At 41.0% G+C, this 22,304-nt stretch overlaps 1 protein-coding gene across 2 annotated transcripts in view; it reads left to right on the top strand.

Annotated features, from left to right (window-relative positions):
* Positions 1-22,304, top strand: part of LOC140918296 (multidrug resistance-associated protein 1) — a 113,191-nt gene that overhangs the window by 49,353 nt on the left and 41,534 nt on the right. For both annotated transcript variants that reach the window (XM_073362333.1, XM_073362332.1), the window contains exons 2-12: positions 4,448-4,624; positions 6,358-6,483; positions 7,869-8,006; positions 9,627-9,752; positions 13,574-13,635; positions 14,514-14,645; positions 16,662-16,889; positions 17,770-17,947; positions 18,674-18,835; positions 19,722-19,814; positions 22,024-22,227. In XM_073362333.1, coding sequence (XP_073218434.1) covers positions 4,448-4,624; positions 6,358-6,483; positions 7,869-8,006; positions 9,627-9,752; positions 13,574-13,635; positions 14,514-14,645; positions 16,662-16,889; positions 17,770-17,947; positions 18,674-18,835; positions 19,722-19,814; positions 22,024-22,227 — 1,626 coding nt within the window. The remainder of the gene's footprint in view (positions 1-4,447; positions 4,625-6,357; positions 6,484-7,868; positions 8,007-9,626; positions 9,753-13,573; positions 13,636-14,513; positions 14,646-16,661; positions 16,890-17,769; positions 17,948-18,673; positions 18,836-19,721; positions 19,815-22,023; positions 22,228-22,304) is intronic.

The following is a 22,304-nucleotide window of genomic DNA, read 5'->3' as shown; positions in this document are numbered from 1 at the left end:
CATGTATGATTTCCTGCATTGTAGTCTCCTTTTCCTTAATTCAAACTAATGAGTTCTCCTGGACTAGGATTTCCTTTGATAAGGAGTATGTGTCACTTTGTATATAGCTTTGTGGTCAGTAATGAAAATGGTATCAGACTTCAATTATTGTGATGGTCAGTATTCTTTTGGCTTCTGTACAGGATATCTTTAGATTAGACTCTGTTTATGCACCATGTTCAGAGCATAAGAAAAGTAACATCAAAGTGCACAACAGAACTTCTAGCACACTGTAGCAGTCACGTAGTGTCCACCTGGGACGTTACTATGTGGCAAGTTAGCGCACTGTTGATTTAACACCTTGGCTTGTGTCCCATGTGGACAAACTCTTAGGGGTATGTCTACACTACGTTTATGGTGGGGTGGGAGGTTGAGGCAAATCGCCTGGCTGCTGGTTACGCGCAGCCAGACACCAGGGCGGTTAGAAGAGCACAGGAGGGCGCGGTCCGCATCAGAGAAGCTTTGAAAACCAGTTTCATGACTGGCCAGGCTACGGTGTGAAAGTTCTGTTTGTTTCTCCTTGATGAAACCCCCCACCCCTTGGTTCACTCTACTTCCCTGTAAGCTAACCACCCGCCCCTCCTCCCTTCAATCACCGCTTGCAGAGGCAATAAAGTCATTGTTGCTTCACATTCCTGCATTCTTTATTCATTCATCACACAAATAGGGGGATGACTACCAAGGTAGCCCAGGAGGGGTGGTGGAGGAGGGAAGGAAAATGCCACATAGCACTTGAAAAGTTTACAACTTTAAAATTTATTAAATGACAGCCTTCTATTTTTTGGGCAATCCTCTGTGGTGGAGTGGCTGGTTGGCCGGAGGCCCCCCCACCGCGTTCTTGGGCGTCTGGGTGTGGAGGCTCTGGAACTTGGGGAGGAGGGCGGTTGGTTACAGAGGGGCTGCAGTGGCAGTCTGTGCTCCAGCTGCCTTTGCTGCAGCTCAACCATACACTGGAGCATACTGGTGTGGTCCTGCAGCAGCCTCAGCATTGAATCCTGCCTCCTCTCATCACGCTGCTGCCACATTTGAGCTTCAGCCCTGTCTTCAGCCCGCCACTTACTCTCTTCAGCCCGCCACCTCTCCTCCCGGTCATTTTGTGCTTTCCTGCACTCTGACATTATTTGCCTCCACGCATTCGTCTGTGCTCTGTCAGTGTGGGAGGACAGTATGAGCTCGGAGAACATTTCATCGCGAGTGCGTTTTTTTTTTCTTTCTAAGCTTCACTAGCCTCTGGGAAGGAGAAGATCCTGTGATCATTGAAACACATGCAGCTGGTGGAGAAAAAAAAGGGACAGCGGTATTTAAAAAGACACATTTTATAAAACAGTGGCTACACTCTTTCAGGGTAAACCTTGCTGTTAACATTACATACATAGCACATGTGCTTTCGTTACAAGGTTGCATTTTGCCTCCTCCCACCACGTGACTACCCCCTCAACCTTCCCCCCTCCCTGTGGCTAACAGCGGGGAACATTTCTGTTTAGCCACAGGCAAACAGCCCAGAAGGAATGGGCTCCTGTCAAGGTTCCTCCCCCACTCTGAACTCTAGGGTACAGATGTGGGGACCTGCATGAAAAACCACCTAAGCTTATCTTTACCAGCTTAGGTCAAAACTTCCCCAAGGTACAAAATATTCCACCCGTTGTCCTTGGACTGGCCGCTACCACCACCAAACTAATACTGGTTACTGGGGAAGAGCTGTTCGGACGCGTCCTTCCCCCCAGAATACTTCCCAAAACCTTGCACCCCACTTCCTGGACAAGGTTTGGTAAAAAGCCTCACCAATTTGCCTAGGTGACTACAGACCCAGACCCTTGGATCTTAAGAACAATGAACAATCCTCCCAACACTTGCACCCCCCCTTTCCTGGGAAATGTTGGATAAAAAGCCTCACCAATTTGCATAGGTGACCACAGACCCAAACCCTTGGATCTGAGAACAATGAAAAAGCATTCAGTTTTTTACAAGAAGACTTTTAATAAAAAATAGAAGTAAATAGAAATAAAGAAATCCCCCCTGTAAAATCAGGATGGTAAATATCTTACAGGGTAATTAGATTCAAAAACATAGAGAACCCCTCTAGGCAAAACCTTAAGTTACAAAAAAGATACACAGACAGAAATAGTTATTCTATTCAGCACAATTCTTTTCTCAGCCATTTAAAAAAATCATAATCTAACACATACCTAGCTAGATTACTTACTAAAAGTTCTAAGACTCCATTCCTGGTCTATCCCCGGCAAAGACCCAGCATACAGACAGACACAGACCCTTTGGTTCTTTCCCTCCTCCCAGCTTTTGAAAGTATCTTGTCTCCTCATTGGTCATTTTGGTCAGGTGCCAGCGAGGTTACCTTTAGCTTCTTAACCCTTTACAGGTGAGAGGAGCTTTCCCCTGGCCAGGAGGGATTTCAAAGGGGTTTACCCTTCCCTTTATATTTATGACAGCTCCTCTGACTGTCCCCTGAAGAAAAGCACTCTATTTCAACCAGGTGACCATGAATTATATCTCACTCTCCTGAGGATAACACAGAGAGAGAAAGAACAGATGTTGTTTGAATGCCAGCAAACATACACTGCAATGCTTTGTTCTACAATGATTCCCGAGTACGTGTTACTGGCCTGGAGTGGTAAAGTGTCCTACCGTGAAGGACGCAATAAGGCTGCCCTCCCCAGAAACCTTTTGCAAAGGCTTTAGGACTACATCTAGGAGAACCACAAATGCCAGGGCAAAGTAATCCTTTCACATGCTTGCTTTTAAACCATGTATAGCATTTTAAAAGGTACACTCACCAGAGGTCCCTTCTCCGCCTGCCGGGTCCAGGAGGCAGCCTTGGGTGGGTTCGGGGGGTACTGGCTCCAGGTCTAGGGTGAGAAACAGTTCCTGGCTGTCGGGAAAACCGGTTTCTCCACTTGCTTGCTGTGAGCTATCTACAACCTCCTCCTCATCATCATCTTCTTCGTCCCCAAAACCTGCTTCCGTATTGCCTCCATCTCCATTGAAGGAGTCAAACAACACGGCTGGAGTAGTGGTGGCTGAACCCCCTAAAATGGCATGCAGCTCATCATAGAAGCGGCATGTTTGGGGCTCTGACCCACAGCGGCTGTTCGCCTCTCTGGTTTTCTGGTAGGCTTGCCTCAGCTCCTTCAGTTTCACGCGGCACTGCTTCGGGTCCCTGTTATGGCCTCTGTCCTTCATGCCCTGGGAGATTTTCACAAAGGTTTTGGCATTTCGAAAACTGGAACGGAGTTCTGATGGCACGGATTCCTCTCCCCAAACAGGGATCAGATCCCGTACCTCCCGTTCGGTCCATGCTGGAGCTCTTTTGCGATTCTGGGACTCCATCATGGTCACCTGTGCTGATGAGCTCTGCATGGTCACCTGCAGCTTGCCACGCTGGCCAAACAGGAAATGAGATTCAAAAGTTCGCGGTTCTTTTCCTGTCTACCTGGCCAGTGCATCTGAGTTAAGAGTGCTGTCCAGAGCGGTCATAATGGAGCACTCTGGGATAGCTCCCGGAGGCCAATACCATCGAATTGTGTCCACAGTACCCCAAATTCGAGCCGGCAACGTCGATTTAAGCGCTAATCCACTTGTCAGGGGTGGAGTAAGGAAATGGATTTTAAGAGCCCTTTAAGTCGAAATAAAGGGCTTCATTGTGTGGACGGGTGCAGGTTTACATCGATTTAACGCTGCTAAATTCAACCTAAAGTCCTAGTGTAGACCAGGTGTAGACCTAGTGATCCTTCTCCTGTTTAGAAGTTGTCAGCTTCATACAGGGAGCAGGAATCAGGCTAAAAGGGAAAGTATCTTCCCTCTTAGTTGTGAAGATTATCTTGGAGAATTCTCAAGGATAGAGAGAATTTTCATGCTATTTAGTGATGCCCCGTGAAGCTGGCTTTACAGCAGCACTTTCAAGATTTCTTATTTAATCTTGGATTTTTAATCTTTACATATGTTTTTCACACAAATATTAAGTAATATTTCTGAAACAGGTGTAATGGGGACAGGAAACTGCTGCATTTTTCTATGGAGATATTTCTAAAATAACTAGTTAGTGAAGCTAAAGGTCTCAGTATGCCAGTTGAATAAGAAGATTGCTCAAGAAACCGCTATCAAAAAAACAAACAGGTAGTTGTTCTCTGTGCTGGTTTCACAACAGCTACCACGGCAATGTGAGGTGAAGCAAAACTTTAAATATTCTCTAGTCCTGAGCCATTTGATCTTAAACTAAATCTGGATTAAAGATTAACAGTCCAATAAGAATAAGACTCCTCAGGCACAAGTGGGTGGTGAGGTGTGTGGGGTTTTTTGTTTTTTTGTTGTTTTTTGTTTTTTGTTTTTTTTCTTTTTTAAAGTGGTGAATTTTTGCTTTTTCATTCACTAGTTATCTATTTTGTTTCCTCAGGATTGGAACCTGACCTGGCACACAGAAAATCCAGATTTCACTAAGTGCTTTCAGAATACTGTCCTTGTCTGGGTGCCTTGCATTTACCTGTGGGTTTGCTTCCCAATATACTTCCTGTACCTCCGTCATCATGACAGGGGCTATATCCAAATGTCTCATCTCAACAAAGCCAAAACAGTAAGTGTCTTTTACTTCAGAGTCTGTGTCATGTATTTTGGTTTTATTTTCAGGTTTGTACCAAATTGGCTTTTTGTTTTTAAATTGTTTAACTCCATGAAATGTTTGTACTGGGATGGGGTCCATTAATACAATTCACCTGAATTTGGTTTCCAAGTTTTATGCTGTCATGTCAATGGGCTGCCTGAAAATAAGTATGTCAGGTGTAAAAAAAAAAAAAAAAAAAAAAGGCGCCTATCCTTCAAGGTCCTTGAGTGTGCGCGGATACGTGTTACTGGCCCTTGGATACAGCCTCCACAGAGTGTTCCATGCCCTGAAGTTGGGAAGTACCTCATTGCATTGGCCACCTTGATCCTGAAGTTTCAACCCTTGAAATATAAGGATTTTATTAAACTAATCAGGTTTTTGACCATAAAGCATATATAATAGTGTATCTTTTTAGAAAAAAGAAAAGGAGGACTTGTGGCACCTTAGAGACGAACAAATTTATTTGAGCATAAGCTTTCGTGAGCTACAGCTCACTTCATCGGATGCATTCAGTGGAAAATACAGTGGGGAGATTTATATACCTGAAACAATGGGTGTTACCATACACACTGTAAGGAGAGTGATCACTTAAGGTGAGCTATTACCAGCAGGAGAGGGGGGAGACACGACCTTTTGTAGTGATAATCAAGGTGGGCCATTTCCAGCAGTTGAGAAATGGTGGGGGAATAAACATGGGGAAATAGTTTTATTTGTGTAATGACCCATCCACTCCCAGTCTCTCTTCAAGCCTAAGTTAACTGTATTCAGTTTGCAAATTAATTCCAATTCAGCAGTCTCTTGTTAGTCTGTTTTCGAAGTTTTTTTTTTTTTGAAGAATTGCAAATTTTAGGTCTGTAATCGAGTGACCAAAGAGATTGAAGTGTTCTCCAACTGGTTTTTGAATGTTATAATTCTTGACGTCTGATTTGTGTCCATTTATTCTTTTACATAGAGACTGTCCAGTTTGACCAATGTATATGGTAGAGGGGCATTGCTGGCACATGATGGTATATATCAGATTGGTAGATGTTCTCTATGTATATAAATCTCCCCACTGTATTTTCCACTGAATGCATCCAATGAAGTGAACTGTAGCTCACGAAAGCTTATGCTCAAATAAATTTGTTAGTTTCTAAGGTGCCACAAGTACTCCTTTTCTTTTTTCAGAATAGCAGCCGTGTTCGTCTGTATTCGCAGCCTATCTTTTTAGAGTAATTCTATTCATCCTGTTCCATTTCTCTCACGCAACTGGCATTTAACAATCTTTTAACAGAGTTTGTTTCTCTGTAAAACAAACAAGAGCCTTTGAGAGGAGCTGTGGTACCTTTTAATAGGTATTTTGGGGGATTTCTGCCCTGCTTGTAAACCTACAGTTTTTAAAGCGTTTCTTCCCAGCCTAAGTTGAGAGATACTCCAATCTTTTGCTTTGTTAGCGTGTGATATGACATTTAGAATAAATCTAAACTATATAACACAGTAATCTAAAATTCTTTTTTTTAATCGGGAACCTACAGAGAAGATTATCTTTTTACCTCATGTACTGCATAAATTGTGTATAGTTGGACTAATTTTAATTGCATAATAGGACCACACACATAGGGCAATTGCATTTGACTGTGTATGTATTAATTTGTTGTACCAAAAGACATTTTGTTACACTTGATAAGAGTTCACTTTCAATATTTATTCATACTTTTATGTTCCAGGCCTTGGGCTTACTATTGTGGATAATCTGCTGGGCAGACCTTTTCTACTCTTTCTGGGAAAGAAGTCAAAATATTTTCCGACCTCCAGTTTTTATCATTAACCCTACAGTTTTGGGCATAACAATGGTAAGTATAAATCATTCTACTCCGATTCCTTCTGTGATGCGAAATCATGACCATTAATTGGTCTTTCTCAATTGTACATGTTGCCTTTTTTTGCAGCTGCTTAGCATTTTCATTCCATTAGGTACAATCACCATTTGCAGATTTCACTTGATACTGAACTGAAATGCTGATTTTTGATTTATGTAAAGCAAACTGTGCGCTGAAAACTGCGTATCAGCATGTTGAGAAGCATACAGACTAGCTCTAGACATTTACACTTTTTCTGAGGTTAGAGGTGCCATTTACTCATGCACATGCTTGAGAACTTGATTTAATCCGGGGGCAAGTAACTCTAAATAGAAGTTCTTAAAACCATAAAATATAGTCAAGAGAGTTGCCAACGTTACTTAACTTTAAAAACAAAACTTCAAATTGTTATGAATATTTGTAATAGACCATTGAGTTCTCTGGATTTGACTGAACTACTTGTGGTGTTCATGCTCAAACTCTTGATGCTGTGATAGAAAGTGTTAAAAAGTAAGTTTTCTGTGCACTGGGTGCTAGATGTTCAGGACTAGGAAGCTGGGAAGTGCAGGTACTATCCTGTTAGCTTTTCTTAAAAGCTGATTGCATTGTGCTTCTTCAGGAAAAAAATCAACTTGCTCCTTACTAAAGAGAGGTTTTTTTCTTTTTCTTCAGCCCAGGTTAGGAATAATACAAATTTAAAACTCAGTTAAAACAACACACTTGAAAAGAATAACCCAGGCCCATACCTGGCCATAATGTAATGCCAGGTTAATGATGTGACTAAAATAGGAAACCTTGGACCCATTGTAAACGTGCTTTATGCCACACGAGGGATACATGAGTTTCCTGAAGTGTACAAAAATTCCTCTAAACAGTGTGGAAATGGAAAAAAACAAACATACATACATCACATTGGTTAGTGTAACTTTATTTTAACAAGTATGAAAGATGAACTCTTGCTAAGACAGCTTTCAAGCGCTTAGCCCTGTGAAATCCCTTGGAAAGGTTAAAATATCTTCATAATTAGACATGGTTGTGTATGTTGATTTGTGACTTTTTTTCCCCCCCCTTTGGACGCTTTGAACATATTTTTGTCTGGTGCTCTGCTTGTAGGTACTATCAATCACTTTTCCTCTCTCTGTATTGTGTTTTTTAAACTGACACCCTTTGGAGTAGGAACTAGCTTTGTTATGTTTGTCAAGGGCCGAAGACACTGAGACATAGTTGGAACTTCTGAGTGATTCTCGAATAGAAACACTAAATCATGGTCTTGGATAGACATGCTTCTGCTTCATATATTGTGCTTGCTTTGTGTATTGTTTTATTTCTTAACCTTTATGAACATAACCTGCTTATGCTATCTTTTTATCTGTCTGTAGTTGCTTGCCACATTTTTAATACAATATGAGCGAATGAAAGGAGTCCAGTCTTCAGGCGTAATGTTGATTTTCTGGTTCACTGCACTGCTGTGCGCCACAATAATTTTCAGGTCCAAAATACTGCACGCCTTAAACCTGGTAAGTGATTACTTTTCAGTTAAGGTGAGTTAAGTGCTGCAATAACAGTGGCTACTTGTTTAATGATTTAATCTGTATTGCCCATCATTGCTTCTTAAGACACTGAGCAAGTTTATGATCCATTAAGTGTACTTTCATTCCTGAGCTTTTAAGCGCCATTAAGTTATGCTTGTTTTAATTTTTTTTAGTTTTCCATGTTTGAAACTAATCTGAGGTTTGGGCTTATAAATGTTGGCAAGGCAGTTTAAAAGCAAAACATTTTTACTGGAACTTCTAGAAACATTCAAAACCTATTTGAATGGAATGAAGGAGTGTACGGTTACATCTGAAACAATGCAGGCTAAAGTTTAGTTCTTTTTCCTGTTTATACAGAGGATTTCCTGAAGCGCTTGCTTTGATGGTAGCTCTGTTTCATGTGCCCATTTGGTCAAAGTGTTCTCTTGTATAGTTAGAATATTTTAGATCTTGCTCTGGTTGGGTAATAAAGAAGTTACCCTTGGCTAATTCATTAAATTATTGTGCTGGCTGAAAATGGAATGTAATTTTCTTGAAAAAGTTCCTCAACTTTGTGAGGTTTTTGGAAAAATTTGACCAGCTCCTATTAAGTTGGTATTGGATTTAGTAGTGGCCCTGTGCTTTCTTCAGCCTAAGTTGTCTTTACTTTCTTTGGGAGCACTGGATTGAGCTGTGCTGTGCATAAGCATAGGAAGAGGAAGCTGTGGTGACTGAACACAACATGGTGTAGTGGACTAATTTTTAATCCCAGGTCTGATACGTACTTCCTCTGTGGGCTTGGTCAAATCATGTACTGCTATGCTATGAAACGCCTTGTGATTTGATCCTGGCTTTAAACTGGAGTGAATTGCTCTGGTTCCAGTAATGGCTTAAACACCACATCTGTACTAGGTGATTGTACGTGTCGCTACTCCAGGGGCTGAAAACTCTAGTGTAGACAAGGCCTTAAAAGAAAAAGAGAAGGAGAAACTCAGGAATTCTGTTTGTGGTGTCCTCAGATGAACCTGGTGCAAAAAAGTTCCACAAAGATAAAGCTGTTCTCCTGTAATGTTTTGCATAGAAGTGGAGAGACAAGGTGGATGAGGTAATAGCTTTTATTGGCCCACCTTCTGTTGGTGAGAGGGAGGCAAGCTTTTGAGCTTTACACAGGTCATCTGAAGAAGAGCTCTGTATAAGCTCAAAAGCTTGTCTCTCCTTCTTTCCCTTTCACACACCCCCCCCCCACCACCCAACAGAAGTTGGGCCTGTAAAAGATATTACCTCACCCACTGTGTCCCTCTAATATTCTGGGACCGACATGGCCATAACAACAGTGTATTGCATAGAGATGGCCAGACATTCTGTTTTATCCAGGCAAGTCCTAGAATGTTGTCAGTGATGCGTTTAGCCTAGAATGCCCAATATTCTCCTAAGGAATGCTTGCTGCTTTGTGGCTCCGTTTGACCAGCAGCACAGAACCCACCTTTTGCTTGGCTGACAAGAATATGTACTTCCTCTGATGCTTAGATGCTTATTTCCAAATAAAAGTATTTGCTACTTGGTCACTTGTTGTACATTAAGCAGTTGCTTTACATCTTCTAACCAGAATATCAAATCTTTTTTTAGGGTGCTGAAGTTGATGTATTTCGTTACGTTACCTTCTACAGCTACTTCGCCCTGGTGCTAATACAGCTTATACTGTCCTGCTTCCCAGAAAGACCGCCTCTGTTTTCTGAAACAGTTAATGATCCTGTAAGTGTTCAGTAATGTTTTTGCACAGGAGTAGACTGGAATATAGTGTCCTACCTGTAATATGACAGGTTTCAGAGGAACAGCCGTGTTAGTCTGTATTCGCAAAAAGAAAAGGAGTACTTGTGGCACCTTAGAGACTAACCAATTGGTTAGTCTCTAAGGTGCCACAAGTACTCCTTTTCTTTTTACCTGTAATATGTTTATAGTGAGTCATTGGGCCTGATTCTGGACAATGTTGCATAATTCAATTCCCATTGAATTAAACTGCAGTAGAAGGCACTTGCTGTACTTTTTTTAATTCTACCCAGTGCTTGTTTTTTGTTACTTGAACAGTTTCACATATATTTAACTCCAAGTCTGACTCTACATGTCAGCTACTCAAAATGGATTTTCAATGATAAAAGGGCATTTTCTTCCTTTTGCTGCACTGGTCTTTGGCAACACTTTATGCGGTGACACTAAAGATCTAGGCCTACTTGGCAGAGGGAGGAAGTAGGCTAACAGCGTGGCTCCGGCTTCTGGAGACTGCTGTGGGTTGTAAAGTGGAAATATGACGGACCTCTTCTGTGTATGGAAGTGCTACAGTCCTTGAGCTAGTAATGGCTGGTGTGCTACGTCTGAAATTGGCGGAAGAAGGAATTGGTGTCACAGCTTACTGGTTTAGCTGCACATTACAGCAGTTGCTATCTTTAAAAGTTGCCATTTACCAAGTTACCACAATTACTTTTTATTTTAAATGCAGGGTGTAACTGGTATCTCAGGTATCACCCTTGGCAAGTGCTGACTTCATGTGCATAACTTGTTGGGCGACATAATGCTGCTGATCCTTTGAGGTCTCCTAAGCAGATCAGCAGTCCAGGTCTTTTGGTCAATGTGACCGCTCCAGAAAAAGAGATCGGGGTAAAGTAATACAGGTGGATTAAATGTCTGTTGCCATTAGGTTTTGTAAAAGGCTGAAATTGTAGCTCTAGATGTGAGCACCAATTGTGTCCAACAGAAGGACTAAATGTTGTCATTTTGTTCTCTTGTCAACTTGAATATCTGACAGACTGTGCCTTGGAAATGTTTTCGTCTCTGCTTTGGTCACAGTTGTCGTGTATAAAAGCTTTTCTCATAATCCAAGAGCTTTAAGAATGTACATGGTAATTAGTGAGCAGTAGGTATTAAACAAAACATAAGCCTATTTTTAAAGACTATTCTCTTTTTGAAATACTGTAACGCATTGTGCATATAAGTAAATGGTTTATCTTTTTATAATATTTCTTCCTAAATGCCCAGCATTTATTGAAGGGGAAAGGTTTGTATGTCTATTGAATAATTGACAATACTGGGGGATGCCAGGGTCTCTTCCACCCCCCCCCCCCCCCCCGTGGTGGCTGGGGGTGGCAGAGGTCCCCCTGAGCACGCACTCCCCCCCACCCGCAGCCAACTTTCTCAGGCAGTGGGGGAACCTTACAGCTCCCTGTCACTGCAGGAGGCGGCAGGACCTTGCAGCTCCCAGCCACCAGAGCTGAAGTCACGGAGGTCTTTGAAAGTCTCAGATTCCGGGACTTCTGCGACCTCCGTGACAAAACTGTAGTCTTACTTATAAGTAGACTGTAGAGATACACAGAGAAAATCTAATACTTTCCATATGCCTTCTTGAGTCAGTTTAAAACTGCCTTTTTTCCAGGAAGGCAGAGTGCTTCAATTGCTTGCAAGTAGCATTGTTTTTGATCTGGCAAAGTGCTAGAAGTGTTTAATACTTGGGAACTGTCGAGTTCCTTATCCCTCCCCCAAATGCAGTCTGTTTCGTACATAAATATACTATTTTTATATTTCTCTGTGTGCTTCTTAACAGTATTAATTTTTTCTCAACTTCAATAGTTGATTTTTTCCCCTCCCCCCATAGGTCAGATGCTCAGCCCTTTGTAAGGGGGAAGAAATGCAGATCTGTTTCGTGCTGCTTTGTTGTAACATTTTTAGAATGCAGTTTAATGGAGAAGTTGAGTGAAACAAACATGAGACAAATATTAATCCTAAAAAAATTCAACTCTTGTATTTTTCACGTCATCTCTGTAATGGTGACAGATGACTTTGTAGGTGAAAGTGCATGAGCTGCTCTAATTTTATAATACACTGTGTTATGGTTATTGGTTACATGTGTCAAAGGAGTGGCCAACTGCGTTCTTGATATGCCGATGGTTTTGAGGGGGAACAATAGAGGGAGGGGAGTGTATAATTTCCTCTGGAATTTTGCACTGAATCCACAGTATTGCCTTTGAAATTCTTTCAAGATTTCTTTTTAACTTAATGCAACTACTGATATTTTTTTTTTAACTAGCTAAGGCTAATGTTACACTTGATATAAACGGATAGAAAACCCAAACTAGGAATCCAGTGCTGACTTTGTGATGAGTCAGAGGGTGGAGACCAGCATAACTTCAATTGTGGTATTTCTATTTGGAATTTGCATATGTGATGTACAAGAAAACTTTCTTCATGGGTAACTTAATTTTCTTTGACCAATTGCCCTCTTTCATTCCTCAGTCTTAGGCTTTTTTGGGGTGAAAACCATGTTCTAATGTGGTTCTCGTTCTAAGAAGCCAGTTTTCACAGACTTAATGAAAGTCTGCTAGCTACTTGCGGGGGGAAATGTATGAAAGATCAGAGCAGTTGATTTAAAAATGGCCATGCACCAATGACTGCCTTAGTTTAAAAGCAGTTTCAGACCACATCACCAAAATCACCATCACAAGTGGCACACTGAGCAATATCCTTGCAGATAGTCTCAGCAGAGAAGCCATAAGTTCAATAGGCACAGAGACTAAACTAGCCACTTGCCCTAAGAGGGCTGAGAGACTTCAGGATTATATGCTGCTAGCCAGTGCTGTATACCTTGTTTTTAAGTCCTGCAGTCTCTAGGACAATCAGTTTTGGCACCTTTTGCAAGCACTGCAACTGCTTAAACATACATTTTCTCCTTGTTTCAATTAAATTTGCCAATTTTTTAAATAGGTTTTTAAAAATGGAATTGTGGTGCTCAGATGCCTCAATCATTCCATTGTAGGTTTTCCCCATAGCTCCACTCCATCACCAGACTATCTTCTGCTAGTTACTGAGAAATAACATAGGAGGTTCTGCTTGGTTGTCGAGAGCAGGGGTTCTCAACCTTTTTCTTTCTGAGGGCCTCCCCCCCCCCCCCCAACATGCTATAAAAACTCCACAGCCCACCTGTGCTACAGCTACTATTTTTCTTCTTATAAAAGCCAGGCCTAGCATTAAGGAGTAGCAAGCAGGGCAATTGCCTGGGACCCCATGCCACAGGGGACCTGTGAAGCTAAGTTGCTCAGGCTTCAGCGCCGGGTGGCAGGGCATCGGGCCTTGCGATTCAGCCCCATGTGGTGAGGCTTTGGTTTTCTGTCCTGGGCCCCAGCAAGTCTAATGTCAGCCCTGCTTGTCGGCCCCCCTGAAACATGCATGTGGCCCCACCAGGGGGCCCTGGACCCCTGGTTGAGAACCACTGGTCTAGAGGTATATGTGTTGTAAAGTTCATGTAACTTCTTGATATTGTCTGAGTGTATTTTGCATTGGTCTGCGTCACTGAAATAGATTAAAGCTATTGTGCTACATTCTAGTAAACCATTGGCATCCTTGATGCCGTGCTATACCCTGTGAAGAATAACCTGCTTGAGGAAGGATGTTTAGGTTAAGAAAGGGAGACTTAATCCTGCTGAGGAATTGTTACAATAAAGTTGTAAATTTCATAAGGATAAAAGTAGTATTTTTTAATTTTCAATAGGTTTTATTTACATGGCTGACATCTTTCTCCTTTCCTTTAGAATCGCTGCCCAGAGTCTAATGCATCCTTCCTTTCCAAAATTACATTCTGGTGGATTACTGGGTAAGAGAATAAGTCATTGTATAATACAGCAATCAAATGTCAACTTATTGTGCTTTCAGAAGATACCCAAGGCTCTCCTGACCTGTAGAGATTTTTAAGATTGTTCAATAGACACTTAACTACAAGAAACTGATAGGTGAATAATTACTTTTATTCTCTAATGACAGGTCTCTCCAATCTCTTGAATTCTGCTGATGTTGCATATGTAGCCTCATAAACATATATCATTAAGTGATGCATTTTAATGTTTGATGAATAGGAGTGGTGGAGTGGAAACAAACTTGCATCATTCTGACTGTTGAAAGATTCCTTTTTTCAAAGCCAATACACTGATCTATTTTTTAAAAAAATATCTTGGTTATCTGTAGTTTCGTTTTATTTATCTTCAACTGTGCTTCCTTTATTGTGATCAAATCCGCTATCTTAAGCTGTCTGATACCATTATTTGGATGGGAGAGCACTAAGGAATATATAAACACTTAAAGCATTATAGGTGATTAAGCAGGTGGTAACTTCTTTCTTAATCAGAATTTGGCCAGTGTCTCAGCGTGGTCTTAGGTAAAGGTAAAATGAAGGCTAATAAAAATTCTATCGTTCAGTTTATAAAATGAGTTTTAATTGCGTTGCTAAATTCCAAGTGGGATAATTTCATTCTGCTTCCTAAATTCTCCCTGCAGTTTCATTTAAACACTATATTACTACTCATCCTAATTTTTCTGTGCATTGTTAAATAAATTACTGCATCTCGCTTTGAGGCTGGCTGCATTTTGGGGGTGGATAAACATTTCTCTGTGTTACGAAATTAGATATACAGGGTATAACTTGCTTTGGCGCTCTCTGAAGAATGCTACTGCTGATGACGATCCTTTCCAATATAGGCTGATGATTCAGGGATATCGGCAACCATTGGAAGCTAAAGACTTGTGGTCATTAAACAAAGAGGACACATCTGAGGAGGTAGTGCAAGGTTTGGCTAGGTACTGGGCGAAGGAGTGTGCAAATACAAAGAAGTAAGTTCAGTTATGCTAACAGTTATTAATACAAAGTGGTAGCTAATAGAATATAGTAAACTTGGATGGTGTTGGTCAAGATCCATTTTATACAGGAACTTTTTCTTGAATTCCATTTATGTCAAGAAAACTGAATATGAAGGGGGAAACTATTTTTTATTTTATTTATATGTAAAATAAGCTGCTAACACTGAGAAATACTAGTGAAATGCAACTGATCACACGTTATGCTAGTGTGTGCTTTTATCCAGTCAGTTAATTCCATTTGCTATGGAAATATTTTTATGAACATGTTCCAGAAGTCCTTGACAATCAAAGTATCATAAAGCACCTAATGAATCCACTTGCCCATTAATGCCTCAAGGATAATAGTGAATAGGATAATAGTAAATAAGATAATATTTGGTTCTTACCCAGACAAATTTCCATAAGCTCATTAGACATTTCCTTGAATAAGGATCTCAGGATTTGCCCTTAAGTGCTTAGACACTGAGGAACAACCTTGTGAGTATATGTGTGAGAGAAGAAGGTTTTTTGTTTCTTTTAAATTTAGATTTTCTCACCTTGCAAATGGACTACAACCTTTGCAGTATTTTGTTTTGTATCATTTTCAACCAATGTTCATTTTGTCTACAAATTTTTCTCATGCTTATGTCATCACGGCATACTGAAGTCACTGTTCAGTGAAGGAAAAACTCTTTAAGTTCATACATTATTCTCAATTTAGTTAGGTGTATAGCAGGGGTGCTGGAACAGTTTGTATAGTGGGGGTGCTGAGAGCAATTGAACCAAACTATAAACAATGGAAACCACTTCAAGCCAGGGGGTGCGAGAGCACCCCTGGTTCCAGCACCTATGGTAGATAGTATACACAGAAACATAGTTTTACCTGCAGCCTGTTCTCACATACTGGGAAATATGGTTTGGCATACACCAGATGCATTAACTTAACTATGGTTTCATTCTACTCATTAGGGATGATTTAGCATCATTCTTTCTTAGGTTGTAAACTCTTAAGAACAGGGACTGTGTCTACTAACTCCATTTGTACAGTGTCTAGCACAGTGGGAATCTTGACTAGGATCTATGGCTTCTACAGTAATATAAACAATAAACTCATGTTTGAGTTTGCAACTCACATATAATTGTACACCTAACTGAGTATTCCATAGCTATAGGGTGTGGTTTTTAGGAACGTTTGTTCCAAGGAAAAAAAATCCACTTCTGAAGTGCTGCTCAGTTAACCGAAGGCTAGTAGCTTCTGATAAACAGATCCCTCCATAATGTTGTGAAACACTGGGTTACCAGTCCCAAAAGTGGCTGGTAAATTACCATCTCGGATGCAGGGACACTTGGAGCTACAGACAGGAATGATGGCAAATATCATGATGACTGCAAATCCCTGTGGTGGCAAGTATCTAAGGCTATGTCTACACTCATGGTGAAGTGTAGAGTACATGCACAGTTACACGCTGCAGTGGAAAGGCTCCAGCTGCAGTGAGCTGCCAGAGTGTTTCCCTGCTTACCTCCGTGCTGCTGGAGCCTTTCCCTGCTGTCTCCCCTGCCAGAGCCTTTCCCCACTGCTGGAGGAGTTCACTGCAGTGAGAGAGGCTCCAGCAAGAGGACACTGCACTGCTAAAAATAAAATGCTAGACGTGGGAGGCATGGCTTGGGCAAGTAGAGAGTCTGGGTAGGGTATATACCCTGGGATTCAGCTGTGTACGGCACTCTACTGTACCGTACCCATCTAAGTGCACCTCACCGACTACATTGCTATTTAAACTTGCACTAGCTGGGCATGCAGTGTTTGTACTCTGGACATCACAGTAAGTGTAGACATATCCTAAGCTAGTTTTTCTTGGCCACTGGAGTAGACTTCTCATTTTAAGACTCTTCATTCTTTTGTTCAATTTTACAGAAGTCACCTTCATTCATTTTAAATAGTTGTCAGTGCGATTCAATAGAATGTCCTAATGATTTAAAGAAATGTTTCATTATTATTATTTATTATTGTAGGCAACCCATAAAAATAGTGTATTCACCCAAAAAGCAAATGAAATCAAGCAACTCAGATGGCGATGTGACAGAAGAAGTTGAAGCTTTGATTGTAAAACCATCTCAAAGGAACTCTGCACCTTCTTTGTTGAAAGTGTTGTATAAAACCTTTGGACCATACTTCCTCATGAGCTTCCTGTTTAAAGCCTGTCATGATCTTATGATGTTTTCTGGCCCGGAAATCTTAAAGTAAGACTTCCTTTAATGCTTTCTTCAGTTTCTCTGTTTACGAAGTACCTAGGTAGATCTCTTTGATTCCTTCTTGCTATTATGAGGCTACTCTACCTTTAGCTGTGACAGCTGACAAGTTGCTTCCTTTTGCACTAGAGTTTTCATGCAAATGACTTTGCTTCACTGGTTTCCAATTTGGGATCTAGCATTCCAATTCCCTTCTGATACTCTGAGAGTGACCTTTCTGACAATGGAAGTTCAGATGCAGCAGGAATGCAGCTTCATCTAAGCTAATGTTAATCTATGACAGTTCATGGGATCACAGAGAAAGTCTAAAGGCTCCTGAAGCAAAAAGTAACCCTTAAAATCTGTAGTTGAAGCCTTGGAAGGGTGAGGGGGAAAGGTGTGCTGGTATAATGAAAGGGAAGAAGTGGAACACTAAGTGGAAATGATGTACCTTTAGTTTGGATGGTGATGAAACAATCCTGTGGCAGTAGCTCTGAGTCAGTGCAGAGCCTATGCAATATATTGCGCTCATTCTCTTTTTGAGATAGCCATGCACCTTACTAGTGATCACTTCTGTCAGTGCATCGAAGAAGACCTATATTAGAAGTTTCCAAGAAGGTTTGGTAATTCAATCTCCCAGATTATAGCTTGGGACACTTGGGAATGGGTGGTGGGATAGGAAGGTGGTGTGTGATGGGGGAATTTGGGGGACGTCTCAGTTACAAAGTCTGGGTAAAAATCTTGTGACTTGACTGAGGCCATACCCTAGTGTTCGCTATTGCCAGTTTGGTGCGTTTGTTGGGATATCGTGTCTGGAATAATCTAGTCATTGTCTGGAAATTTGATAAGCTCTGACACTGTGTATTAACCTCGCCAAATCCTCTCTTTGCAGGTTGTTAATTAATTTTGTGAACAATAAAGATGCCCCAAATTGGCAAGGCTATCTGTACACAGGGCTTCTGTTTGCATGTGCCTGTCTGCAGACGCTGATCCTCCACCAGTACTTCCATATTTGCTTTGTTACGGGAATGAGGCTTAAAACAGCTGTCATTGGTGCAGTCTACCGCAAGGTATGCATGTTTTTAAACGTTACATCATCACCAGGGTAATGGCGCCTCTGAAAATTGGAGCGGAGGAGCTGCAATAAAATCTTAATGATGAATTTGAGTAAATTACATAATTTTAACGAGTTGGAATGCTTTGCGCAGGCTAGTATCTAATGGTAAACAGAATGTAAGAGACCTCCTTCAGCCCACAGCTGTAAATTAAAGATACTTTCAGTTAAGAAGCTGCTTTTATTGATCATGTAGAACAAAACCCCAGCCTGTTTCACATCTTACCTTGGAATGGGAACTAAACTTCCATCTGCACAGAAATGGGACAGAGGTCAGTATAATGAGAGGATTATTAGCAACCAAGCAGGCACCAGTATGCATAGTTTCAGCCTGAAACAACCTGGAGCTATTTAAAAAAGCTTTAGACTAGCTGCTCTGCAGGAGGTGAGGCAGGAAAGCATATGACAAGAAGCCAGCACTCAACCCCTGGCACTAAAACCAAACAAACCCCAAACAGAAACAATTTGCTCATGTGTTTAACCCTGATTAAAACTGCATATTCAGTATACAGTGCTTTTTAGACATGCAGGGGAAAAAATTAGTACTGTACGCGAGAGAAGCATTGCCTGTGACCACAAATTAAACTCCAGGAAAAACTGTTCATGTTGCAGTATGAAATAAAGGCAAATAGAAGCTGTTTTGCCAACTATATTCAATGTCTTCCTTTTTATCTACACGCAGGCATTGGTTATCACAAATTCTGCAAGAAAGACCTCTACTGTTGGGGAGATTGTAAATCTAATGTCTGTGGATGCTCAGAGGTTCATGGACTTGGCTACCTATATAAACATGATTTGGTCTGCGCCTCTGCAAGTTATATTAGCATTGTATTTATTATGGCAGGTAATTATGTCATGCTTCTTGTTTCCTGTTTAATTATGGTAGGTAAAAGCAACTAGTGGCCAGGTATCTTCTTCTGAAGTTCAAGACTATAGATAGCTAATGTCAGACCATTGGAGGGTGTAGAGCAGGAGAGAGTGAGAATGTGCTACTGCATGGAGAACCACTTGGTGCTATATGCTGCCACTGTGAAGGAAGAGAGGAGGCAGAGGGCTCTCAATTGCAAATCTAGCCCAAGCCTCCTCAAGTACCCTGCTGGGACAAAGGCTTCTCTTACCCATTCCTTGTGTAGAAAGTGAGTGTCCTGTCAACAGCCCTTCCTTCACTCAGCAATCTTGAGCCCCAGTGGCTGGCCAGCTTGGCAACCCTTTCATATGCCATGTGAATTTAGGTGTCCTGTGCTTCCAGAGCACCCAGTTAACTGTTGGGACTCTGCTTACCCTGTGTCACTTGGTGGAGAAGTGGGCAGATGAAGGACCTCTTCATTTGATTCATCATCCCGACACCCATCATGCTGGGATAATGCCTGCTGTTTCTAGTCCAGGCACTTATCAGAAGGGCAGCCCCAGTTCTGCTTACAGCCAGGAAGTTAAGGCAGGATCTTAGAAACTCATCCCCCTATATTCTACCTTGAAAGAATAGCCCCAACAAAAAATTGAGAGGCATATGGGGAAGGACCTTGCATTTTAGCTTTCAAGAAGCAAAGATCATAATTATCTGCATATGTCCTTAGTCAAAAAAGGAGGGAGGAAAGGGATAGAAAAATACAGAAAAATTATATGTACACATGGGGTTTATGCTACATAGAATACTTTGATATAAGATCTTTAAAGGTGTATTCTAACATTTTCTAAATAACTAGTGTGTGTATTTTGTTTTTTCCTCTTAGAATTTAGGTCCTTCTGTCCTAGCAGGTGTGGCAGTCATGATTCTTTTGGTTCCAGTAAATGCTGTGATGGCAATGAAGACAAAAACATATCAGGTATGACGCTTCATGTTTGTATGTGCATATGCTTTAAGACATGTTACTATTTTACTATTCTATGTGACCCATTCGATTCTTGAAAGCTTACTGTTCAAATTCTTGTTCTGCTTGCCAGGGTGTCTTTTATAATGGGCATGCGCTGCCTGACAGTAGCCTTCCCACCAGTGACGAGCAAAGCTAATGCATAAAACACTTCCAAAGTAACAATGCACCGATGTCCTGCAGTGTTGTGTTGCAGTGGGGGTTTGTTTTTTTTGAAGTCACATATAAAATGCAGTAACTTCCGATACAGTGGTAAGGTACCGTTATCCAACTCAACAGAATGCCTGAGATGATGGATTAAACACTTAACAGCACACATTTTAACTGGCCTTTAGCTGACTGTTCTAAGAAATGAAGTGAGAACTTGGTTCGATATGTAGTAAGCAGTAGTCCATTTTATGTGTGAAATATTTACATTTCCAGGATGATGCTTGTAAACATAGTTTTCTCTTTGTCACTGTGTGGGTCTGTTCTGTTTTTTTTTCTGTCCACAGATGGCTTTCATTTTCAGTGTTAGCAGTCCCTTTACTTCTAAAACCACACTCACACCCAGAAGTCACTTCCCCTACTGATAAACACATTTTGTTACAAAACTGATTGCTTGACAACAGGGGTGCTGGAACAGTTTGTATAATGTGTTGCTGAGAGCCATTGAACCAAACTGTAAACTCTGCATATAACGGAAACCACTTCAAGCCAGGGGGTGCAATAGCACCCCTAGTGCCAGCACCTATGCTTGACAACTTTGTTGTATGGACTCTGACACAGATTTCTCTGATAGGCAATTAAACTTGTTGTTAGAAGAGGATTTTTAAGATACTGCCCCCTGTGGTGAGATTAATCTGATATAATTATTTTGATATACCAGAGTGTTTGGATCAAGTGTATTACTGAATTTGGGTCACCTACAAGCATCCCAAAGTTAAGTTTAACAGCATTCCAGTAGACTACTCTTCTTATGTTAATGTCAATCCATTAACAAACCTTAGAATACTTCCTGACACTCAGTTTTGGTTTTCAAACTAATCAGGACAAAGAATATAAATCCATTTAAATATGATCATTTTTTTTTGTGAACTATAGTTTGAAAATTAAGCCCAGAATACGAAATAGCTGAGATTTCCCAGGTATCAGTCTGGTTACTGTGGGTAAATGTTGACCCTTAATGGGGATCATTGCATTGAATCATATGACCCTGCTGCCACCCAAATAAAGTGAAACTCCTTTGAATTTTGCACTTGCATAGTGCATTCATCCAAGCCTCTTCAAGTGCCACATTTCACTGATGAAGCTTCCCAACGTTCCTTTGAGGAATAGTAGGTAGGTATTTTCCCTGTTGTAAGATGTCCTTTATGATGAAGGTAGTATCTGCATAATTTACTTATAAATAAGATACAGGTTTGATATGTGACTGGCCCAAGGTGACATAGTGTGAGTAGGTGGCGGAGCTGAGATTAGAACTCAGTATTCCTGACTGTTTTATGCTGAATCACATTCCATCCATGCCTAGAACTGTACATCTTTTCAAAGGTTCTTTTCCTTAATTTGGAAAGGCCTCTAGGAGGAAGGAGGCTTCTGAAGTGAACATATAAATGGTGTAGTGGAGGGGAAAATGCTCAAAGTTAAGTAACAAGAAGGGAAGGTGGTTTTGTTTCCGCTGCTGATTGGAAGACTTATCACCTGTTGGCTCATAGCCAACAGGAGTCTGAACAGAATGAAAAGTGTGTGGGGTGGCCGAGGGTTAGATACAAATCGTACATCAGTGAAGCTCAAGGGTATAATGGAGTTACTTTTTAAAACTGCATTTTGTACATAAAGTCAGACTTTTTAAGGCCAGTAGAGACCATTGAGTTCCTGAATTCTACAAAGATGTCTACAACTTTATTTTTGTGAAATTGTGTGTTTGCCTTTCCCCAAAACCACCCCTAATTAGTTAAAATATTTGTTTAATTCTGCAATTCTGTGTGTGATGGTAAGGTGGCACTTTTGTTGTTCGCTTGCATTTGTCAGTGGTCTTTCCCCATAATAATTAGGTATACTTCACCAACATAAAATATACAGTTAAGAAATTTGTATGGGCTAAATTGGTTTATTCAAATGGCTTTGTAGACATGCCAAGTATTGTGCTATGCTGATGACTTGTTTCTTTGTAATGGGATTTTAGGTAGCCCATATGAAGAGTAAAGACAACAGAATTAAGCTGATGAATGAAATTCTCAATGGAATTAAAGTGCTGAAACTTTATGCTTGGGAATTAGCTTTCAAAGAGAAAGTATTGGGGATCAGACAGGAAGAGCTGAAAGTGCTTAAAAAGTCTGCTTACCTTGCAGCAGCGGCTACGTTCACTTGGGTGTGCGCTCCTTTTCTGGTAAGTAAATCAGGTTTGAAGTTGTGCTTTTCTGGGTGGTAGAAGCCCAAAGAAACAGTGAGAGCGAAGTCCTGCTT

This window comes from Lepidochelys kempii, chromosome 10 (genome assembly GCF_965140285.1).
Source record: "Lepidochelys kempii isolate rLepKem1 chromosome 10, rLepKem1.hap1, whole genome shotgun sequence".
Taxonomy (NCBI): Eukaryota; Metazoa; Chordata; order Testudines; family Cheloniidae; genus Lepidochelys; species Lepidochelys kempii.
This window is presented reverse-complemented; position numbering and strand designations above follow the sequence as displayed.